The sequence below is a fragment of the Maylandia zebra genome, linkage group LG19, assembly GCF_041146795.1.
Source record: "Maylandia zebra isolate NMK-2024a linkage group LG19, Mzebra_GT3a, whole genome shotgun sequence".
In the NCBI taxonomy this organism is placed as follows: Eukaryota; Metazoa; Chordata; class Actinopteri; order Cichliformes; family Cichlidae; genus Maylandia; species Maylandia zebra.
The window spans coordinates 14,753,847-14,773,271 of NC_135185.1; the positions used below are offsets into that span (position 1 = coordinate 14,753,847).

The 19,425-nt window shown below is 40.9% G+C and overlaps 1 protein-coding gene across 2 annotated transcripts; it reads left to right on the forward strand.

Moving 5' to 3' along the window:
* Positions 1–229: 229 nt before the first annotated feature.
* mia2 (MIA SH3 domain ER export factor 2) lies at positions 230–19,139 on the forward strand. 2 transcript variants are annotated; one of them, XM_024806232.2, is made up of 28 exons: positions 230–478; positions 569–702; positions 1,163–1,249; positions 1,376–5,375; positions 5,504–5,752; positions 5,997–6,097; positions 9,640–9,771; positions 9,929–9,950; positions 10,119–10,207; positions 10,458–10,529; positions 11,075–11,185; positions 11,293–11,364; positions 11,492–11,596; positions 11,791–11,913; positions 13,288–13,467; positions 13,616–13,706; positions 13,859–13,926; positions 14,018–14,088; positions 14,179–14,280; positions 14,366–14,462; positions 14,598–14,665; positions 14,980–15,065; positions 15,804–15,917; positions 16,353–16,514; positions 17,225–17,494; positions 17,637–17,686; positions 17,767–17,923; positions 18,011–19,139. In XM_024806232.2, exons 1-28 carry the CDS (start codon positions 358–360, stop codon positions 18,244–18,246), a joined length of 7,170 nt encoding a protein of 2,389 aa, XP_024662000.2. In that variant the 5' UTR covers positions 230–357; the 3' UTR covers positions 18,247–19,139. The 2 variants fall into 2 exon arrangements, with proteins under 2 accessions (XP_024662000.2, XP_076733705.1); XM_076877590.1 differs by lacking the exon at positions 5,504–5,752 and having other exon boundaries at positions 244–478; positions 1,376–1,667.
* Positions 19,140–19,425: the final 286 nt, after the last annotated feature.

Here is a 19,425-nt window from a genome sequence, read left to right on the forward strand (position 1 = left end):
TGGAGTGGGTCTGTTTTAAATTGCCATGGCGTTTACCCGGAACCCCGTTTATGTGTGCACGTATTAAAATCTCAATGAAATATCAATTAAAGCAATTTTCCCTTAATATCAAGTCTTCTAATGAAATAGAAACCTTTGACCAGCGAACTGATAATATTTGGTATTGCAAGCAGGCCTGAGATGTTAATGATTATCCCCATGCTGGCCTTATATCTTATCTCAGCTGTTTCATTTAGCATTGAGTCTTCAAAAGGCAGCAGCTCAGAGGCAATGTTCACTTGCCAGCACAACGGGAGTTATTTCCACCCCACTATGGACATTTACTACTTATAGCCTCCAGTTAAAAGTCAGATAATCATGGCTATTTTTCAGGTCTCTAGGTTCCTGTGGTCACTGGGTGCAGTTTTAGTGATTTTACCCCACTTAAATATCGGATTATTGTCTGACTACAAGATCTGCGGAGACTCTGAGTGTCAAAGTAAGTCCAAAATCTACTGATAGCTCCTTAAATTAATGACGATAATGATGGTCACCTCACAACTGTGTTCTATTGCTGTGGTGTGTGTAGGCCTCCTAAGCAGAGTGCAGGCTATAAGGGACCACCGTGGTAAGGACTGTCGTTTCCTGAGCTTCAGGCAAGGAGACACAATCTTTGTTTACCACAAATTGACTGGAAAGAGGAATGACCTGTGGGCAGGCAGTGTATGTGTCATATTTCGATCTTTTTTTCCCTTTCCGTACTTCCCTAAATCTTCATTCATGTCAGGTTCTCACTTAGAGACAGGCAGAAGGAAAACCTAAGCCTCTGACCCCTGCACTGTAGTACTGTGAGGTTTGGGGCAGTGTGCTGCCAGGGTGTTTCCCTATGAAAGGGCAACCTCAAATTAATCAGTACAAACTTGTGTGATGACCTTTATCCTTTGATTGGTGGTATTGGTCTTTTCCAGAATAACAGTGCCCCCATTCTCTGTGCAAAGGAAGAATGAATTATTTGATTATTATAAAAGATTATGTTTGCAGTCATCACCAATGCCTAAACAACAAATGACAGAGAATATTTTTAAAGAATGATCTATTATGACAAATGTTTAGATTTCTGGGTTTCTTCAAGGTAGAAAGAAGAAAAATGCTGACAGCTCCTTTGTTTCCTTTTTTATTTCAGATTGACAAAGAGTTTGGATATTTTCCAAAGGATGCAGTGCAAGAAGAAGAGGTTCATACTACTGTGGAGAAAGTAGTGGAAACACAGGTAATTTCATCATTCATATGTAAACAAACTTTAAGTATTAAAAAGTATTGTCAGTATTATTATTATTTCAAATTTTTCTTCCTAGTTTCCTTTCTTAAGAATTAAATTTTTGCCCTTTTTCTGCAGAAATCTGATTTCTTCTGCATGAATGAGTTTGGCTCCACTTATCTGGATATGGATGATGATGATGATTATATTGATCAGAAAATCCAAATCCCGGAGCCAGAAACCACACAAAAAATTACCCAAAGCACTGATGACACGAACGCTGAAAGCCACTTAACAACCTCAGACTCCCCAGTTTCTGCACAGGAAGAAGAAGAACAAGAAGAAGAGAATCAGAATAAAAATGTTGGTGGTTCCGGAGCTGGGTTTCAAGAGGAGACACATGAGATTCCTGTGGTTCCTAATCAACAAGGTGGGTCTCCCTCCTCTTCCTGGCTTGGTTCTTCAGTGACAGGATGGTTAGGTCTGGGTAAAGAGGACCAACCGGACAGTGTGGCTGAAGGGGAGATAGAAGATAAGAGGGAAGACACTCAGTCTGAAACGCTCACATCCTCTGTGACAGGATGGCTAGGCTTCGGAGGAAATGGAAAACCTGACAATGGCAAAGAAAGTGTGAAAGTTAAAGAAGAAACTGCTGAATCGTTAACTTCAACCATGACTGGGTGGCTCAGCTTTGGAGGTGGAAGCAAAAGTGAGACAGAAGAGGAACAAGAAGCAGATGAAGACAAAGAACCCACAGAGAAATTCAGGAGCAGGAGGATGTCCTTGGACCTTGAAGGCAGCCAGTTGCAGGAAGAGGAGAAGAAAGAGATGGGGACTTTAGGTTGGCTGGGGAATGGGCTGTCAAGCACACTGGGGTTTGGTTTGACCAGTCAGGAGTCAGGACAAGAGAAGGAGGAGAAGGTGCAGGCTAATTCTTGGTTAAACATGGAGATTGAAGGTATTCTAGGTTTCAGGAAAGATAAAGTTGGAGATAATGAAAACAAAGAAAGTGAATCTAAGGAGGCAGAAATAATCACAACTTTAGAGCAACCAACAGGATCACAGAATGTGGATCACAGTGAATCAGAGGAGGAAATTATTAAGACAAGCAATAATTCAAAGGAGGTGGAAGAACTGTCAGAAGACCAAAATACCCCGTCTACAGAACCACTTAATGGTCAGAGTGTTGATAGCAACACAGATATTTCAGACAGTGGGATAAACAGCGATTTCGATGAAGAGGCTGAACCCACAGTTGATAACAAAGATATTTCTCCTGAAAGGAAGTTTGAAGAAGAATCTCAGGCTTTAGTAGAATCACCCCCCAGTAAAGATGACGATGACAATATAGAAAAAAGCAAAATAAATGAGGAGAGATCTGAAGAAAGGGAAGGTGAAGACGCTGTGATTCACAAACCAATTGGAAATGAACATATGGATAATAGCAGGGAGTCAGGAGAGGAAGAAAGAAAAACTCCAAGTGCTATCAGTCAGGATTCAACACCACCATCTGAAACACCATCTGAAAGCATTTTGGGCCCTGATCACGTTTCAGTGGATTTAAAGTCAACGTCTATGCTGGTCAAGGAAGATGAAAAAGACCAGATGGAGAACAAGAAATCAGAAAGTGTGGAGGAGGAAGGGGCAGAAATCACAAATCAAACTGATAACACAGAAGAACCCACAGAAATGTCTCTTAAAATCACCAGGGGTGACGATAATAAAGGAGAAGTCAGTAATGAGGATACAGATTTACCTGAAACTCAGACTGAGGAGCTGAACGGTGATGTAGAAGACAGTAGCACAGAGAGCCAGCCTCACTTACCGTCATCTATGGAGAAAAACGATCCAGTTCCAGCTGAGAATGAAAGTTTTACTCCTTGTAGTGCTGAAACAAATAATGACAATTCAGATACAGTAGCTCTTTTTGATAATAACACAGAAGCAGAGACAGTTCATGGGGAGTTAGAGCAGGAGGGAGAAACTCTGAGCTCACAGGAATTTGATTCACAGCATAACCCTGGTAGAAGCACTCAAACTATCCCAAAGGATAGAGGAACAAGTGCACCAACCACAGATCAGACCTCCGTGTCTCCAGTGATGGAGCATGTTAACAATGAAAGCGACAGTGATGCAGGCAAACTAAAGGAAATTGTTGAAGACAACATAAATGAGTCCCAGCAGGTTAAAACAGAGATAGAAGCATCAGGCACTAAAGAAGATGATTTAAATGAAAATGACTTCAAGTCAGCGATCAGTTCTGAATTAGAGGCTGAAAAAGAGGAGGAGTCAAAGGATGGGGGGAATCAAGGGGTGATGAAGGTGGAGGATAACGAGGAATTGGAGGATTTAAAGGAGATAAAAGAGCAAAAGGGAGATGAGAAAGAGAGTAATGAGGCAGAAGTGGAGAGTATGCAGGGAGAGGTGGAAGACCTAAAGGAAGCTAACAAACAGTTGAATGCAGAGGAGGAAAAACACCCCAAGGTGGAGGAGTTAGTGGAAGAAGAGGAACTGGTGGGTCTAGAGGGAAAAGAGAAGAAAGAAGGTGAAGGGAAAAAGGTGAAAGAGCAGAAGGAAGATGAGGAAGAAAAGGAGTCTAATGAGGCAGAAGTGGAGAGTATGCAGGGGGAGATGGGAGAGCTAAAAGAGGATAGAAAACAGCTGCAGAAAGAAGAGTTACCAGAGAAGGAAAAAGAGGCCAAGGTGGAGATGTTACAGAGGGAAGAAGAACTGGAGGGTGTACAGGAAAAAGAGAAGAAAGATGAAGAAGGAAAAACAGTGCAGTCTTCTTATTATGAGGCAAAGATCCCGAGCACCACGAACACACAGAATGGCTCAGGATCATCTTTCACTGAAATAGTCGCACAGGTTGAAAGCCACCAAGATGTGGAAGGAAGAAATGGGGAGGATGGAGAGAAAAAACAAGCCAAGGCAGAGGAGCTAAAGTTTGAAGAGACTGACCGAGCAGAGGTTGAAGAAGTGCATCAAGAGGAGAATGAGGTGGATGACAGCTTTAAATGTTCAAATGAGCTTTGCCCTCAAGTGCATGAAGAAAAAGCTGGAAGTGGTTTAGAGGAAGGAGGTGAAGGAGCAATACAGACAGAGAAGCTAAAGGATCAAGCAAACACACCAGGAGAGAGGCAGATGATAGACTCGGATGAAGAAACAGCAAATAACACTTCAGAGGAGGCAGAAAGCACTCATGCATTAGGCCAGGGAGATAAAACGGAGTCTGGAGACACTGAAAGTAGCAGCAAAGCAACACAACAGTTAAACTCCGATCAACAGACGCACACAGAGAAGGCTGCTGTTGTAGTGGAGGATAAAGACACTGATATAAAAATGAGGGAAAATGATAGTAATGGTAGTGAATCCTGGCATGAGGGAGGAAGGGAGCCTTCAGCCCCACATAGTGACCCTGCTAAAAGTCAGTCTGTGACATCTGAGCAAACTGCCCCAAGTTTGACTGATGATGTGTCTCCACATCCACCCACTGATCAGAGTGGGGAGACAGAGACAGAGAGTAAAACCAGTGGAGCTTTTGGTCTTTTAAAAAACCCCTTTGGTGTTTTCAGCCAGAAATCTACCACCGAATCTGACGGGTCCGCCGAACCAGCCCAGAGCTTCAGTACTAGTCCAGGTGAGGCGTTGCACTCGCAAGACTCGTTAACTCCTGAACAAGAACCAGATTCCACCACTCACCACCTTGAAGTTGTGCACAAAGACTCTCCCACTATCACAGAGCAGCCACAGCTTCATCCTTCCTCTGCTGAGATGACAAGAACTCTCTCCAAACATTACAAAAACCTGCTCACTCACATGGGTGCAGATGAGACAGCTATTTCGCTAGAGCTTTTTGGGCGACACAAGCTTCAGTTTTTGGATTACATTTTGTCCAATTCAGACACCATGTTGTACAAACCTGATGAGGAGGATGAATCTATATTGTCAGATGTAGAGAGACTTCTGTATCATCACAAGGAGACGCTGATTGCTCCTAGCGTGACACTCACTGATGCACTGCAGGAGGACAAAGAAAAGACCCGAATGCTTATGGCGCTTCAAAAACTGGAAACACTGTTGGGAAGAGTGAGACAGACTTTCAACACAAGACAGACCAACGACCGTAATCATCAAGGTAGTTTTTCTCAACATTGCCTCCTACTGGCTTCCTCATGGCCAGCACTAATGAGATTTAATTCAGTCTTTCAAATTCAGGCATGGTTTTGAATTGCATCTGTACATGTGTTTCCCTGTCAAATGCAGCCGAGGCCAGCTGTGTTGGCGTCTCTTGTTCAAATCATAGAAAAAATAAGAAAGCGAACACTGAGGGAGAGTCGAAGACGACACAAGATCCATCCATCCAGAGAGATGACTGGATGATAATGAAAGAAGGCAATAACCAAGTGGGTGGTGGTGTAGGAAAAGATGAGATAAGAGGAAAAAAACAGGGCAGAAGTGTTGAAGAAGCATCCCTTCCTCATGTTCAGCCAGGATCACCAGAGATGCTGAAAGGTATGGATAACCCAGGTATCCATTAATCAAGAAGAGTTTAAAATATTATTAAAAATCTTAAGCAAAAGCTACTCGACCTACCTCGTCATCGTCCTCACTTCACATAACCCCAAAAACCGGATGGCCAAAACAATTTTTTTTTTCATTTTTTACAGTAATGTGTCACATTAAAAGATAAATATTTTTTGAGCATCATAAAAGAGATGTATGTTAAACAGCAGTATGTGTGTTACTTGAACTGCAGGAGTTATGAAGCAAATTCTGGACTTCGTTTATCAGATGGCTGAAGACTCCTACGCCCACACTTGTGCAGTGAGGGAGCTCCTCATATGGCTTACTGTGCAGGTACGCTGTGCCAGTTTCTGAGGATTTATAATCTGCAGAAACAGAAACCAATTTTTTGTCATTTGATTTCCAAATATACCTTTTTGCTTTAATCTACAGAGATTAGTGTTGTGTATGTTGAGAGGGATTCTTCAGTTCATGCCAGAGATTAATCCACAATGGCGATGAAGGGGGGCTGAGGTCAAAGCAGGGTGCAGGGTGCATGCTGCCTAGCCAGAATTTTTTTTCTGATCTAGTTTTAACATACTTTGTCCAATAGCTTTTGATTTGTGGCTAATTGTGGCCTTGATCATGTTGTACAGGGAAAAGCAAAATGTATCATAGCATGGGCTGCTATGATACATTCTATGAAGGTGAGATCTTATCTTCATTCTATGAATGTTTTGTGAGTTACAAGTCCTAAAACTTTACAGCCACTCAAAGTGTCACAATCTAATTCAAAATCTTGTTTTGTTTAGTATGCTGTTTTCTTGTAATGAAATTTAAAAGCTTAAATATAATAGGTTTATCAGTTTCTATAGCAAAAAACATTAGTGCTTTGCACATTTCATGTGTTTTCTGATCATTCGCTGGGGCAACTTTCAAGCCTCAAAATAGGTTATAGCATAACCTACATTTTGATACCAGGATCATCTTCTAGCCATGATTCCTGATATGTCAAAATAATTCTCTAATATAGTCATTTCACTTGACCCGCCTCTGTGTTTGCATGCCTGTATTAAAGGTGTTAAAGTTATAGTACAAAAAAAAAAATATGGGAGGCACTAAAAATCACCCTCTGCTCTGTCAGTGTGGCATTTTGTGGTGCCTGGTTCTTTAAGATATTACTCTGGTGACATGCTGAGCTGACTCTCCCTCTGGCATTTAGCTTTGCTTACGTCTCAGCCTGTCAAGCTGGCTAGGTTCCTTAAACATTACTCACATTTGGGTCTGTGACACTCTGGACTCACACACCTGTGAAGACAAACTGTCTCTCATGTTTTGAAAGGTGAAAGTGGTTTCAGATGGAGGCCAGACTGGTGAGTATAAGAAATACTGGATGGCTGTCAGACTGTTTTAATTCACATGAAAAAAAAAAATAGTAATTGTTTGAGAAATGTCATATATCTCGTATGAACAGCTTTCCTAGTTATTTCATTAATTCAGTAAAATAGAGCATTTTTATTTTGTTCTGTTAATGCTTTACCACTCCATACTTTCCTACGTGGGTCTTAATTGTTTCTCTTTCTTTTTCATATGGGAAGTCTTTACCTTCACCTGTCTCCTAATTTGTCATTGGCCTAAGGCCGAGCACGCGACACGTTGACAAATACCCGTTCGATGCAAATGTGTTACTTTTTCTTTGAATGAAAATTATCAAAATAATGATAATACAGGTGTCATTTTGTTAACACCTGTTTCTCCTGGTGTCACTTTGAAAGCGCTCCGGTATGCCAGTGTGGCATCTTACAATTGGTGACGTTGCGACTGAACCATTTTCACCAGCGGGGGTGTGAAATCATCCGGGTGAACTTGTGAGGACACGAAACAGCGTGCACGTGATGCATTATACTATACATGCTGTGTTTATATTATTTTATATTTTCAGATTTTATTTGATGTTTGGAGTGTTTACAATGGTTGTACAGCTGTACAGTAGTTTTCGTACTACTCCCTACGACGTCCAGCAGGACGTGGTATAGTCCTAAGCGTCAGTGTTGTGGATAGGATGTGAAACCGCCGCTGACCCGCTTCACAGCTCTAGTTTCTTAACGGTGTAAATATAAAAAATTTTAAGTTTAAATATACGTCAGATGAAATAATTTGGACATGGCAGAGAATCCGGCGAGTGACCAGTCGGGCATCAAAGCGGCCGACTTCCAGGAGACGGCAGAGGCTTACTACAGTATCGCCGTGGAGAAAGTGAAGGATGTACGTTATGTGTCAGGTTTCGTTAGCAATTCCCAATTAGCCGAGATAATGTAACGGGCTTCCATGTAACAGTCATGTTTTTGTATTTTTCGGTACTAGCTACAGCTCTTGGTGTTGTCCATCTCATTCCGAAGTAAGAGTATGACCTGTTGTCAGGATTATTCTTCGTGTTTTCAAAGATGTTTAATTGCTCAAACAGTTAGCTGGTAATAGTTAGCTGGCTAGTTGTCAGTAACAGCGCTGTCTTGTCAGGTGTTAGGATTTAAGTTAAAAATGACAGATATTTTTCCACATTTGTCTGTAGTAGAATGATATAACTATTAACACTGCGCCCTGTTTAATGTGGTCAAAAACTGGGTAACTGTACATAAACCCATCTTCTAAAGACCAGCTGTTTGGTAGTATTTTGTTTAGCAGTTTGACAGATTGCTTTCGGGAAGCCCAAATCCTGGTCCTAAAAACAAAGAACCTTATTAGAAAATATTGACCTTTCTCTGTCAGTCCGGTGCATCATAAATGTTTAATATATTTGTATATTCAAATTTATTGGATATGCATCAGTGAATGTACCGTCAGATGATAAACAAATGCATGGTCACACTTTAACACCATTGCATCTATACAAAAACATATCTTTGTATATATGCAGTATTTGCCACTCAGATTTTTCTCTGGAGTGCTGTCCTGGTATATTTGTGATTTATTTTAATTTTTTCATCAGTCTGGGGCCTTGTTGTGATCAGTTTACCATTGGTGAATCTTAATGCTCTTATTCTCAAAATTTAGTCACTGCTCATCATTTATCACTGGACCTTCCTTCCTGTGGTACCCTGTCAGTGGGCTGGTTTCGTCATTGTTGTGGGACTTTCACCTTTGTTTGACACACTCATACGCCACCATCTTGAAATGCAGCTGGTAATAGTACTACTAATTTTGCGCCGCTGAGAGCTGGAGAGGTTAATCTAACCAGGAGTTTGAGTCTGTGCCCTCCATCCCCGCTTTCCTTTTAGTCTCCTTTTAGTTCTTCTCTTCAGGATCTGGAGAGGAGGTGTGGCATATTTCTAATCAGCAACATTAACAACACCTCAGCCCATTGTGCCGGTGCTCTACAAAAGCCATTAGAGCTCAGTTGCTGGTGTGGCTCTTCTTGCTGAGATGCCTCTTCTTGGTTTGATTCCTTCCTCCAAAAAACACTGCACACACAATTTCTTTACTCTTACACTCACTTGACCGTGCTACTTATTAACAAACATGGTTAGTTTAAGTTCTTTATTTGCTTCTTTAATCAAAAAAACTGTCTTTTAAATGGCATCTCTTTTTGTCAAGGTGTGTGACCACGGAAAGTTCTACTGAGAGAAAGTTGATACTTGCTGCATTATTATTTGGCACATAGTATATAGTACAATGTATTAATATATTTAAGAAGGCACGGGTCTGTCTCCACACTGGTTTGGGCAGATGGGCTGCATTTTGCCCATGTTCAAGAGGCAGTCATATTTCCTCAATGACAGAAAAGCTAATGTCCTTGAGCATCAGTAGAACATCAGGTTTTTATTCCCGGACTCGCATATCCTATTTAAAAACACACACAGGTTCTAACAGGAACTGGTCATTATTTTCTCTTTTCTCAGGTGGTGTCGTCTCTGCCCGATGACTTGAGACCTGGGCCAGACCTGTATGGTGTACCATGGGAACCTATCATTGTCTCTGGCCTGTTGGGCCTGATGACACTTCTGTTGTTCACCTGTAGATGTTACAGCTCTGTGAGTGCACAGCCATGCATATTCACTTCAATATCATAAATATTTTTTGCCACCTAAGATGGTTTGATAAGTATGGCTTCTATTTGAACTGTCGGACCTGTCACTAAGCACAGTTCTTTGTTTTGTTTTTCCTTTCATTTCTTTTATTTCCTCACAGATAAAAAGCAGAATTTATCGACGTAAGTTCTCACTTCCTCTTCCTGAGTGTCATTTTATGGACACGTTTAACATTATCACTGACAGTTTTTCTTCTCTTTGACCTGTGAATGTTAACAAATAAACCACTTTTTTTTTTTTTTTTTTAAATGACACAAAATAAATCTGAAATTTTTTTGGCTGTTTTTCAGGTAGAGAGCAGGGGATGGCAGAACAGGTTGCACAGCTACTGGATGAGAAATCCAAAGTCCTTGAGAGTCTGAGTCAGTGTCAACAAGAGGTTAGTAGTTATGCCAGTTCTGTCTAGACACAGATCTGGTCTCACACAATAATTTGAGGTCAGAGATTTTTTTGTTATATATATATATATATCCTTCTATAGATTTCAGATAATTTGGATTACAAGCTTTCTAAGGTGATATCTACAAAGCAGAGAGGTTTACTTACTGAGCATTTGTAGGTGATCAGAAATCTAATGAAATTCTTGATGATATCATGCATGATGTACTGAGAAATTTATTCATCTACAGTATGACAACCTTGAGAGTTCACAGAGGGACAGCGGTGTCTTGGCTCAGACTCAGAAGACAGAACAACTGGAGGTAAGGCAGAGAAAAGTATGGAAACCATTCTTGGTGTAAAGAAAACCTACTTGAATGCTCCTTAATGAATATGGCTCACACAGTGTTCATGTCTGGTACACTGCTACGCTCCCACGAGCCTCATCTGTGTGAACAGAGACACATGTCCTATTGTTTATTCAGTTGAACAAGCTTGTATTTTTTTTTTTATTTGCTTTCAAAGTCTCTACAAAGAGAATTTTTTTTAACAGCCATATGTTCACACTTGTTGGAATAATTTTTGAGTGAGTGGTAATGTATAGTGAGGTTTACCATATTACAAAAAGAATAATAACAACATTATTATATTATTATTATTATTATTATTGATGTACACAATGAAGTACAGCCACTGCCATGTAATTTTTGACACAGACTTGCAGAACTAGTCAAAATGTAGAATATTTGCACTGCTTCACCTCAGATCTATAGTGACATTATTTGTCATGTCTTTACAACCCTTACTCATGTTACAGTGTCCCAGTTTTGCAGCTACTTGAAGTAGTTTTCTGATCTTGTTTTCTTAGGTCAAAGCCAGACAGTTGGAGCACTCCAAACAAGAGTTGGAGAGGGATCTGGAACAGCTAAAGGATCAACTGGACCAGCAAAGGGAGCACAGGACAGAACAAGAAAGGAGGGTAGGTGCACACACTAACAGAAGTACTGTGGAAGCCTAGTTGGCAATCCTGAGTGAGAAGCTGTAGAATTCATACTGAATGAAAGTTGTTTTGGTTTCTCTATCCAGATAGCAGTCCTCGAGGAGAGCATGAAATCCCTTGAAGATGAAACTAAAGACTTTCAGTCACAGGAAGAGCAGGTGCAGTATTCCAAAACTGTCACATTTGCACTTTCGCCTGTCTGTTCTCTTTCCTCTGTTGGTGCTTCTTTTCCACCTCTTCTCTGTTCCACTAGGTTTTATAATATTTCTGTCTGTCCTTCTCTAGGCGCAGACCACTTTGAAAGTGTACAGCATGAACAGTGACAGACTACAGAGGAACTTGGAAACAGCTGGAGAAGAGAATGTAGTGCTAAAGGAGAGCAATGCTCATGTACGATGGACACACACACACACACACACACACACACACACACACACACACACACACACAAAAAAAACTTCGTATGGCAGTAAACTAAATAGTGTTTCCAAAATGGGTGCACAAGATTGTTGGCTTACCTTTTTTTTTTTTTTCTTTTTTCTTTTTTTCTTCTTCTCTCCTTCCCCCAACTCTTTTCTCCACAGTTGAGGCAGCAGGTGGAGGGATGGGCAGAGAGAGTGAGTGAATTGGAGGCAGAGATGAAAAGGTGTGAGGTTGCTTACAGCGGGATGATGCAGGATGTGGCCACCAAGGATGAACGTATAATGGTATGATTTATTCTAAGGTTAAGTTCTGTGAAGCAGCCCATAAAAATGATAAATTTTAAATTTGGCCAGTTTTCCTTTGAGGTCATCTTTTTGGAAATGCCTGAGTAGCTACCAGCTCAACTTTTATTTTTATGTTGTTCAGTCCATTTAGTCCTTTTCAGGTCTGCCTCTGTGTGAAAACAGACACCCTTTAACTCTCTTTATATTTCGGGAAGGTAGACAAAATTGCAAGTAGGGTGCTGAGTTTAGATTTTGTTTGTGTGGCCAAAAAATAAAGAACACTGGCACAAATCACAGTTCACAAAATTTCCACTGAACATTCTTAGGACAAAGGTAAATTGCCTCTATTGAGGTAATGGTGGATGATTAATCTGATTGTGATCTCAGTTTTAATTTAGGTTTCAGATTACTCCTTAGCATTTGTTTTTCTCTTTTTTTTTGTCTGGTGTTATAAAATCAAGACTGTTTCTTTCGTTTACACTGTAGCACTTACAGACCTCCTTAAAAGTTCCACCTCACTTGCTGACTGTAAAAAGATTCTTCAGTTCATAAGATCTATGTAGAAGTATTATCAGTTATTACTTTTTTTTTCCCCCAGATTGCTCTGGGTGTCCAACTGTTTGCTTTCAGTAGTCGTGACTGGTCACCGTCAGCTTTGGCTTTGTATCGTTATCTCCACGGCTGGTTAACTGTTTCCCTAGGTGCCAAAGCCTGGTTCTATCTTTGCCCCCGTTTTCTGGTCAATGCTTGACTCACTATCAGATAAATGTGTGATTTTGTGAAATGAATGAGTAACTGTGCCAGTTGTGTTCAAGGGTTTTAATTTTGTCTTTTGGGGGGCAATAGTCAAGTTGCAGTGAGCATGCTCCTCGTTGTACTTCTAATCTGTCTTCAGGCTTGGAAACTATAGACTGTTTAACCAAAAAGTGCTGCGTTGTAATTGACGAGCCAACTCTCAGCACCAACAACAATTCTCTGCATAGAAGTCGGGTCAGTTTGAAACAGAAGCCGTTTGCTCTGCTCATTTTTCCCACGTCTTTCTTTCTGTTTGCTTTTCTTCACAAGAGAGCAAACAGAGAAAAAAAGAGGATCAGCGCACACAATGTTAGTGGCCATAATAGGACTTCCAGGGAGTGAACTGAAAACAACAGCCATGCTACAAGCTGCCTGGACGTCTATGAAAACACGATCTTAAGGGCAAAAACAGACATTTTTAAATTTCTGATTTTATGTTTTGTTTTTTGCTTTTAACTATATTAAATCAGGTCTCAACTACTGTCATGTCTCCAGAAAATGGCAGAATGACAGAAAATATATTAAAATGATTCAGTGAGAATATAATTAACTGTCAGAAAAAAATCTGTTTGCTTCTAGTCCTTAACAGATCGGCTGCTGAGGTTGAAAGGCTGGGATTCAGAGCTGGAGGAAGAGGAAGGAGGAGAAAAGGAGACAGCCAATGGTACGCCAGAAAAAGGAGAGAAGAATGGAAGAGGGGACATAACGGACACCCAGGCCCATCTGCAGAAAGTCCAGAAACTTGTTTATGCTGCTAAGGTAGATGGAAACAACCAAGAACATAGTGTTTAGCATTCAAGTTGATAATGTGCTGGCACGCAAGAATTATAATTATTTATTTATTTATTCATTTTTTAATGTAATCTCTGTAGAGTTTCCCCTTTAACATGTCTTTATCTTTGTATAGCTGAATGCAGACCTCAAATCCCTAGATGAGGATAAGGACAGAGTATTTGCCAAACTGAACGATGAAATCAAAGCAAAAGAAGACCTGCAATGTAAGTAAACTACAGAACATCTATGTCAATGTACTTATTAACCTTTTCCATATTAATGATATGTATGAACCATGCTAGAGTCTCGACATATCCCTGGTAGCGTGCATGTCATGTCTTTTGTTTTTGATTTTTTTGTCCCCCCCCCCCTCAAGTAAGCATAGAAGATATGGAGAAAGAGAAACTAACTTTGCAGTCGGACGCCGAGAACTACTCGGATCAGGTAACTGACCTCACCTGTGTCTGACTGTATTTGTTCTATACATGGTCCATATCTGTTTTCCTTTGGATTAAACCTTTTACCTTGTGTTTAGGTCCAACGATTACAACAGAAACTCCAGATTATGACAGAAATGTACCAGGAGAATGAGCTCAAACTACACAGGTATATGCATATGCAGTAAACGGTTTTATATGAACAAATCTATCTGTAACAATCAGATGATGTTAAAACTGTATCATTAAATATTTGTAGACTTCTGACGGTGGAGGAGAAAGAGCGTGTGCAGAAAGAGGAGAAGTTAAACAAAGCAGACAAAAATATTGCGCTGGCGATGGAGGAACTTAACAACTACAGGTAGCTGAAACACAGTCTGTAGCAGCTCGAAAGCATTTGTTAGTTTTTCGTCCTTACAAACTGTCTCATTTCTGCTTTGCTTCAGGCAACGAGCTGAAGAAATGGAGGAAGAGCTGGAGAAAACCAAACAGTCTTACCAGACTCAGATATCAGCACATGAAAAGAAAGCTCATAATAACTGGGTTAGTAAAACTCGACAAAGATTTGTCAAGTTTCTTTCTGAATTGTTACACTTATGTTATAAAGTGAAAGAAACTGTGGTTATACAACTAATTGCCCCTGAAATTCTTGTCTTGTTATGTTTTTGGCATTTCCAGGTGGCAGCCCGAGCAGCAGAACGAGAACTGTCAGACTTTAGAAGAGACAACGCTCTCCTCAGACAGAAGTAAGCATGATGTCAGCATTTTGAGTGAAATACTGAGATGATTCCCTCATCTCCATGTTTCTGCAGAGATCTATGATCCAGTATAGTCCTTTTATTGGCTTTATGTTTGTGCCTTTTTTTTTTTTTTTTTTTAAATAAAAAGTTGTGAACACACATTATAAATGAGCAGTTCTTAAGACTGAAATGTACTGCTACTTTTGTCATGTCAGCTTTTAAATACATTTTCTTTTTAAATATATTTCTTAACAATTGTATTAACATCTCAGGACCAAAAGTGCTTGCCATGTTTTAACTTTAGGTGTGATTGTTTGCAGACTGACGGATACACAGTTTAAACTGGACGCCCTTGACAAAGACCCGTTTGCCTTGAACAGTCTAGCAAGACCAATGCCTTTCCGTGGTACGTACACACACGCACATATAAATCATTAAAACATGACATGAATCATCAAACCTGAAAGGTCAGTCAGTGGAAAAAAAGCGTACTTTTCAATAGAATCCTGCAATGAATTTTCTTCTAATCTGGGGCTTAATCCACGTCCGGGACAACTCACAAAAATGTCTCTGAGGACTTAAAGCTGCAAAGGGTATTTTCAAACTGTTTGGATGAAGAACCTTCTTGGAAGAGGAAGTGAATTGTCTTCAAAAACTTAAAGAAGTCCAGTAGTCACCTTTTAATGCTCTTAAGCCTCCCTGAGCCTGGTTCAGCTGGAGGTTTTCTTCTGTTAAAAAGGTGTTTTTCTTTCCTACTGTCACCAAGTGTTTGCTCAAAAGGGGTCTTTGATTATTGGGGTTTTCTCTGTAGTGTTGTCGGGTCCTTACCTTATAATATAAAGTGTATTCAGGCGACTGTTGTTGTGATTTGGCACTACATAAATAAAATGGAATTTTATTTATTTATTTATAAATGAGACAGTTTCGGAATGTGAATCCTAAGAAGTGGCCACCCTGCAAAAATCTCTCTGAAAGTACTATAATTAGAGTGACAGATTAAAATCTCTAGATGTAAATCACTGACTGAAGAAGGTGGTTGGAAAGTTCTAAAAAAGCTGCTTCTTGCCTAAATTGCGGTCGTAAGACTCTGCAGGGCTGCAGATTTTCTTCCATTTGCACTCACCAAACATTCCTGTATTTCCAGCTGAAAGGTCACCGTATGTTCCTTCTCCTCTGGGTCGACCTTCATCGGAAACCAGACCATTTCTCTCACCTCCTACGTTAATGGATGGACCACCTGCTCGACTGTCTCCTAGAGGTAAATGCATTTAAAGGTGCAGCTAGCTGCAGCAAACACATACACGAAGCATGGCCAGATCCTTAGAATGACACACAAACACTACAAATATAAATATACTTGTAATAATTTTATTCTTACATAATTGGGAGAGTACATTTTCTCATTCATACTCATAAATGGTGTAGAAACATGCAGCATGTTGGGGATGACCAGCTGACTATAGCATGACAAACTGCTGAAGCATTTTGTTGCATGGTCTGTGCATGCTAACAGCAATCTTGAATGCACAAAAGACAACAGAATATAATGTGATGAAATCTGGACTTACTGTCATCACCGTCTCTGGGCGTTTGTTCTGCTTGTTCTCTTTCTTCTTCTGTGCCCTTCTCTCTGTCTGTCACTCTTTTTTTTTTTTTTTTTTCCATCTTCTTCCAACAATCCTTTCCTGCACAGTGTCTCGTGGTCCAGGGGAGCCCCCAGGAGGCCAGAGGGAGATGGAGCGCAGTGGAGGTCCTCATTCAGACAGCGGCTCAATCTCTCCTACCTGGGAGAGAGATCGCAGAGGACCCCCACCAGGACCTTTACCAGGACCACCTGGGCCTTTAGGACCTCCAGGTGTGTGTTCATATGTGAGAGAGAAAAAAAACTGGAGAGAACCAGACTGTTACAAGTGCCCACACAGCCAACATCTCACAGATTATCAAGACAATGTTTAGCAAACAGAAACGAAGGGCCAAAGTTTCAAAAAATGAGGTCAGTGTAAGTATGAGTAATCCCTGTGAGACCTTAAAATAGCCACATGGAAGCCCCCTGTGCACCTTTTCAAACCTTTTTTTCCCCCAGCATCTCCATTAGGTGATAGTAAACTAAGTTGTCACTGCATGGATGACATTCCCCTGCAATGGTTCCAGCACTTGCGTATGAAAAGAATGAATGAGTAAATGAATACACAAATATGAATAGAAGTTAGTTGATATTCAACATAGTTGTCATGCATATTATTACTGTGTGCATGTGCATCTTGCATTTTAAATATAATATAAGTATAGTGTGTGTGTGTGGGGGGGGGGGGCGGGGGGGCTAAAGCATGTTGATGTTGCATGTTCATTGTCTTGAAAGCATTTTGAGTTTTTTTTTTTTTACTCTGGATGCTAAAATTGTCCCTGTGATGAAAGTATTTGTACAACGTATTACTACATTTCTATTTCCAGCTCTTATGTGGTAAACCTCAGACACTCACTCTCTCCTCTGTTTTCTGAATGTCACCACAGATTTAAGCTTTGTGTAGTAAATATCTTCTTACTATCCATCGCTCTCTTCTTCAGGCTATATGTTTCCAGAACCAGGAGCTCCCATGTACAGAAGACCTCTACCTCCTCCAGGAGCTCTGGGCCTTTTGCCTCCTCCTGACTCTCTCCCTCCTGGCGTCCTTCCCCCCGGTGTCCTCCCTCCCGGCGCCCTCCCTCCTGGCGTCCTCCCTCCCGGTCCACTCCCTCCTCGTGCCCTTCCTCCTGGTCCACTCCCTCCTCTCCCTCCTGGCTCCCACCATCCTCGGAATGTTCCTCCAGGACCCTCTTACCCTGCAGACATGCCAGGTGAGTTTCTGCTCTCTCTCTTTTTTGACTCTAAATGGGTAAACTTGGACATGTAAACAAAAAAAATCCTCCTTAGCATGTGCTGAAATGCACACGTGACCCTCATATTTCTGTTAATTCACTAAATGTTTTATCAATGCAGATTCCTACAGAGAAAACAGCTTTGGACCTGGTGAACAGGACCATAGAGAGGTAAGTATATGCGTCTGTGTGTGAATACTGAGTGCTTATTTGTGGCTCAGCCTCTCTAATCTTTTTCTGTCTTCCAACAGTCCGGTCCTGAACGCAGGACTCCCCCTGAAGCAGATCCAAGGATGGGTCCACCAATGGGTCCCATGGATGGTCCCTTTCCTCGCAGAGCCCCTTATGGACCCCCACCTCCTGATTTCTTCTCTCCCAGGGGACCTGGGGGACTTCCCATCAGGCCTAGTAGGAACTTTCATCCGTCTTTGCACCTTTAACCATCTCCAGATGTCATTATTGTAAACTTGACCTTTCCATTTTTTCCCCCTTCAGTGTGGGTTCCTCAACCTCCAGGAGTGATGGCCCCTCCTCGATACCATCCTAGTGGAGCTCCCCTTCCTGTTGGTCCTCATCCTCACATGCCCTCCTATGCTCCCAATATGCGACCCCCTTCTCCCGACGCTCACCCACCTTCTTCCATGGGCCCTCCCCCACCTCATCAATCCCTCCCTCCCGCACCACAAAGCCAGTCTCCAGAGAACGCAACCTCACCTGAAGACGCCATTTGAGCCTGACTGAGTTTCTACATCAGCTGTGAGACGAAGAACTTCTGGTTAATGTTTAACGTGGACAGTGTAGGGCAGATTGCTGGTTACCCTTTTTCCATAAACATCTATTTATTCACCAGAAGGATGTGTTTATTGAATAGTGTTTGCAGGGGAGAACATCCTCCTTCATTGGCCTGTTTTCTTGCTGCTTGTTGTCTAATGACATTATTTCTTACGTCTTTTGTTATTCCCTCACCTGTTTCTCTCACCATTTACATTCTCTATGAGGAAGCTGATGTTAAAGTAAACTCGGCCTGGACTGCGTGTGTCACATGACCCAAAAACAGCTGCCTGTCGTCTAGTCAGCGTCAGAGGTTTTTGATGGGAATACTTCACTGAGATGAAGGAGAGATTTGAATGATCGTAGCATGTCTGTCATGGCAAAAACACAACTAGCCCTGAAATAGTTTTTGTCTGTCATCATCAGTATAATTTTAAAAAATGTAGCTGGTTAGCATCTTGTCGTTTGATTTTATGACACTTCAGTCTGAACACGTCAAGCCTGGTTTTGCCTGCGACTGAGCTGAGTTGATCTTGAACTCAAATGAGACTGCTTTTGGTGAAATGTATCAGAGTTGCATAATTGAATTTCACTGACTTCCCTGTGGGAAGTGGGATATTTTTCTTATTTCACAGTGAGAGAAGCAGTTGAACAGTGCTTTTGATCATGTTACAGTGACTTTAATATGGCCTAGACTTTGAAAAAGGTGGCTTATAATAGCTGCTCATGTTTCCCTGAATAAACAGTCACAGGAGTAAGTTTAATAGACTGACTGGAACAGAGGATACCTTCATGTGAATTTTGTAAAAAGTGATTATTGCTAGATTAATAAAGACTTGAATTGTCAGTGTCATCATATTTACTAATGTAAGTTGTTATGCATACAGCTGTAAAGTCATCAGGAGAAACAAAACATTATTAAAAATAGTTACATTTTAAATTTTTAAATTGTTTTGAATTTGACACTTCTGAAATTGCAAAATATGCTTTGATTTATTTTAACCATGACTGTATACAACAGTTTCTCAACTTCTGGTGATTTATCACATGATACATTTCCAGAATATTTTAAAGATGCTCAGAAAAATCTGAAAATAAAGGTTTACTTCTCCAGCTTCAGTCATAATTATGCAAATTTC

Coding starts and splice junctions, on each gene's coding strand:
- mia2 (XM_024806232.2), top strand. CDS start 358: ATGGCTATTTTTCAGGTCTCTAGGTTCCTGTGGTCACTGGGTGCAGTT. Junction 14,281..14,365: donor GAGGAACTTAACAACTACAG/GTAGCTGAAACA, acceptor GCTTTGCTTCAG/GCAACGAGCTGAAGAAATGG. Junction 17,495..17,636: donor TTACCCTGCAGACATGCCAG/GTGAGTTTCTGC, acceptor TTATCAATGCAG/ATTCCTACAGAGAAAACAGC.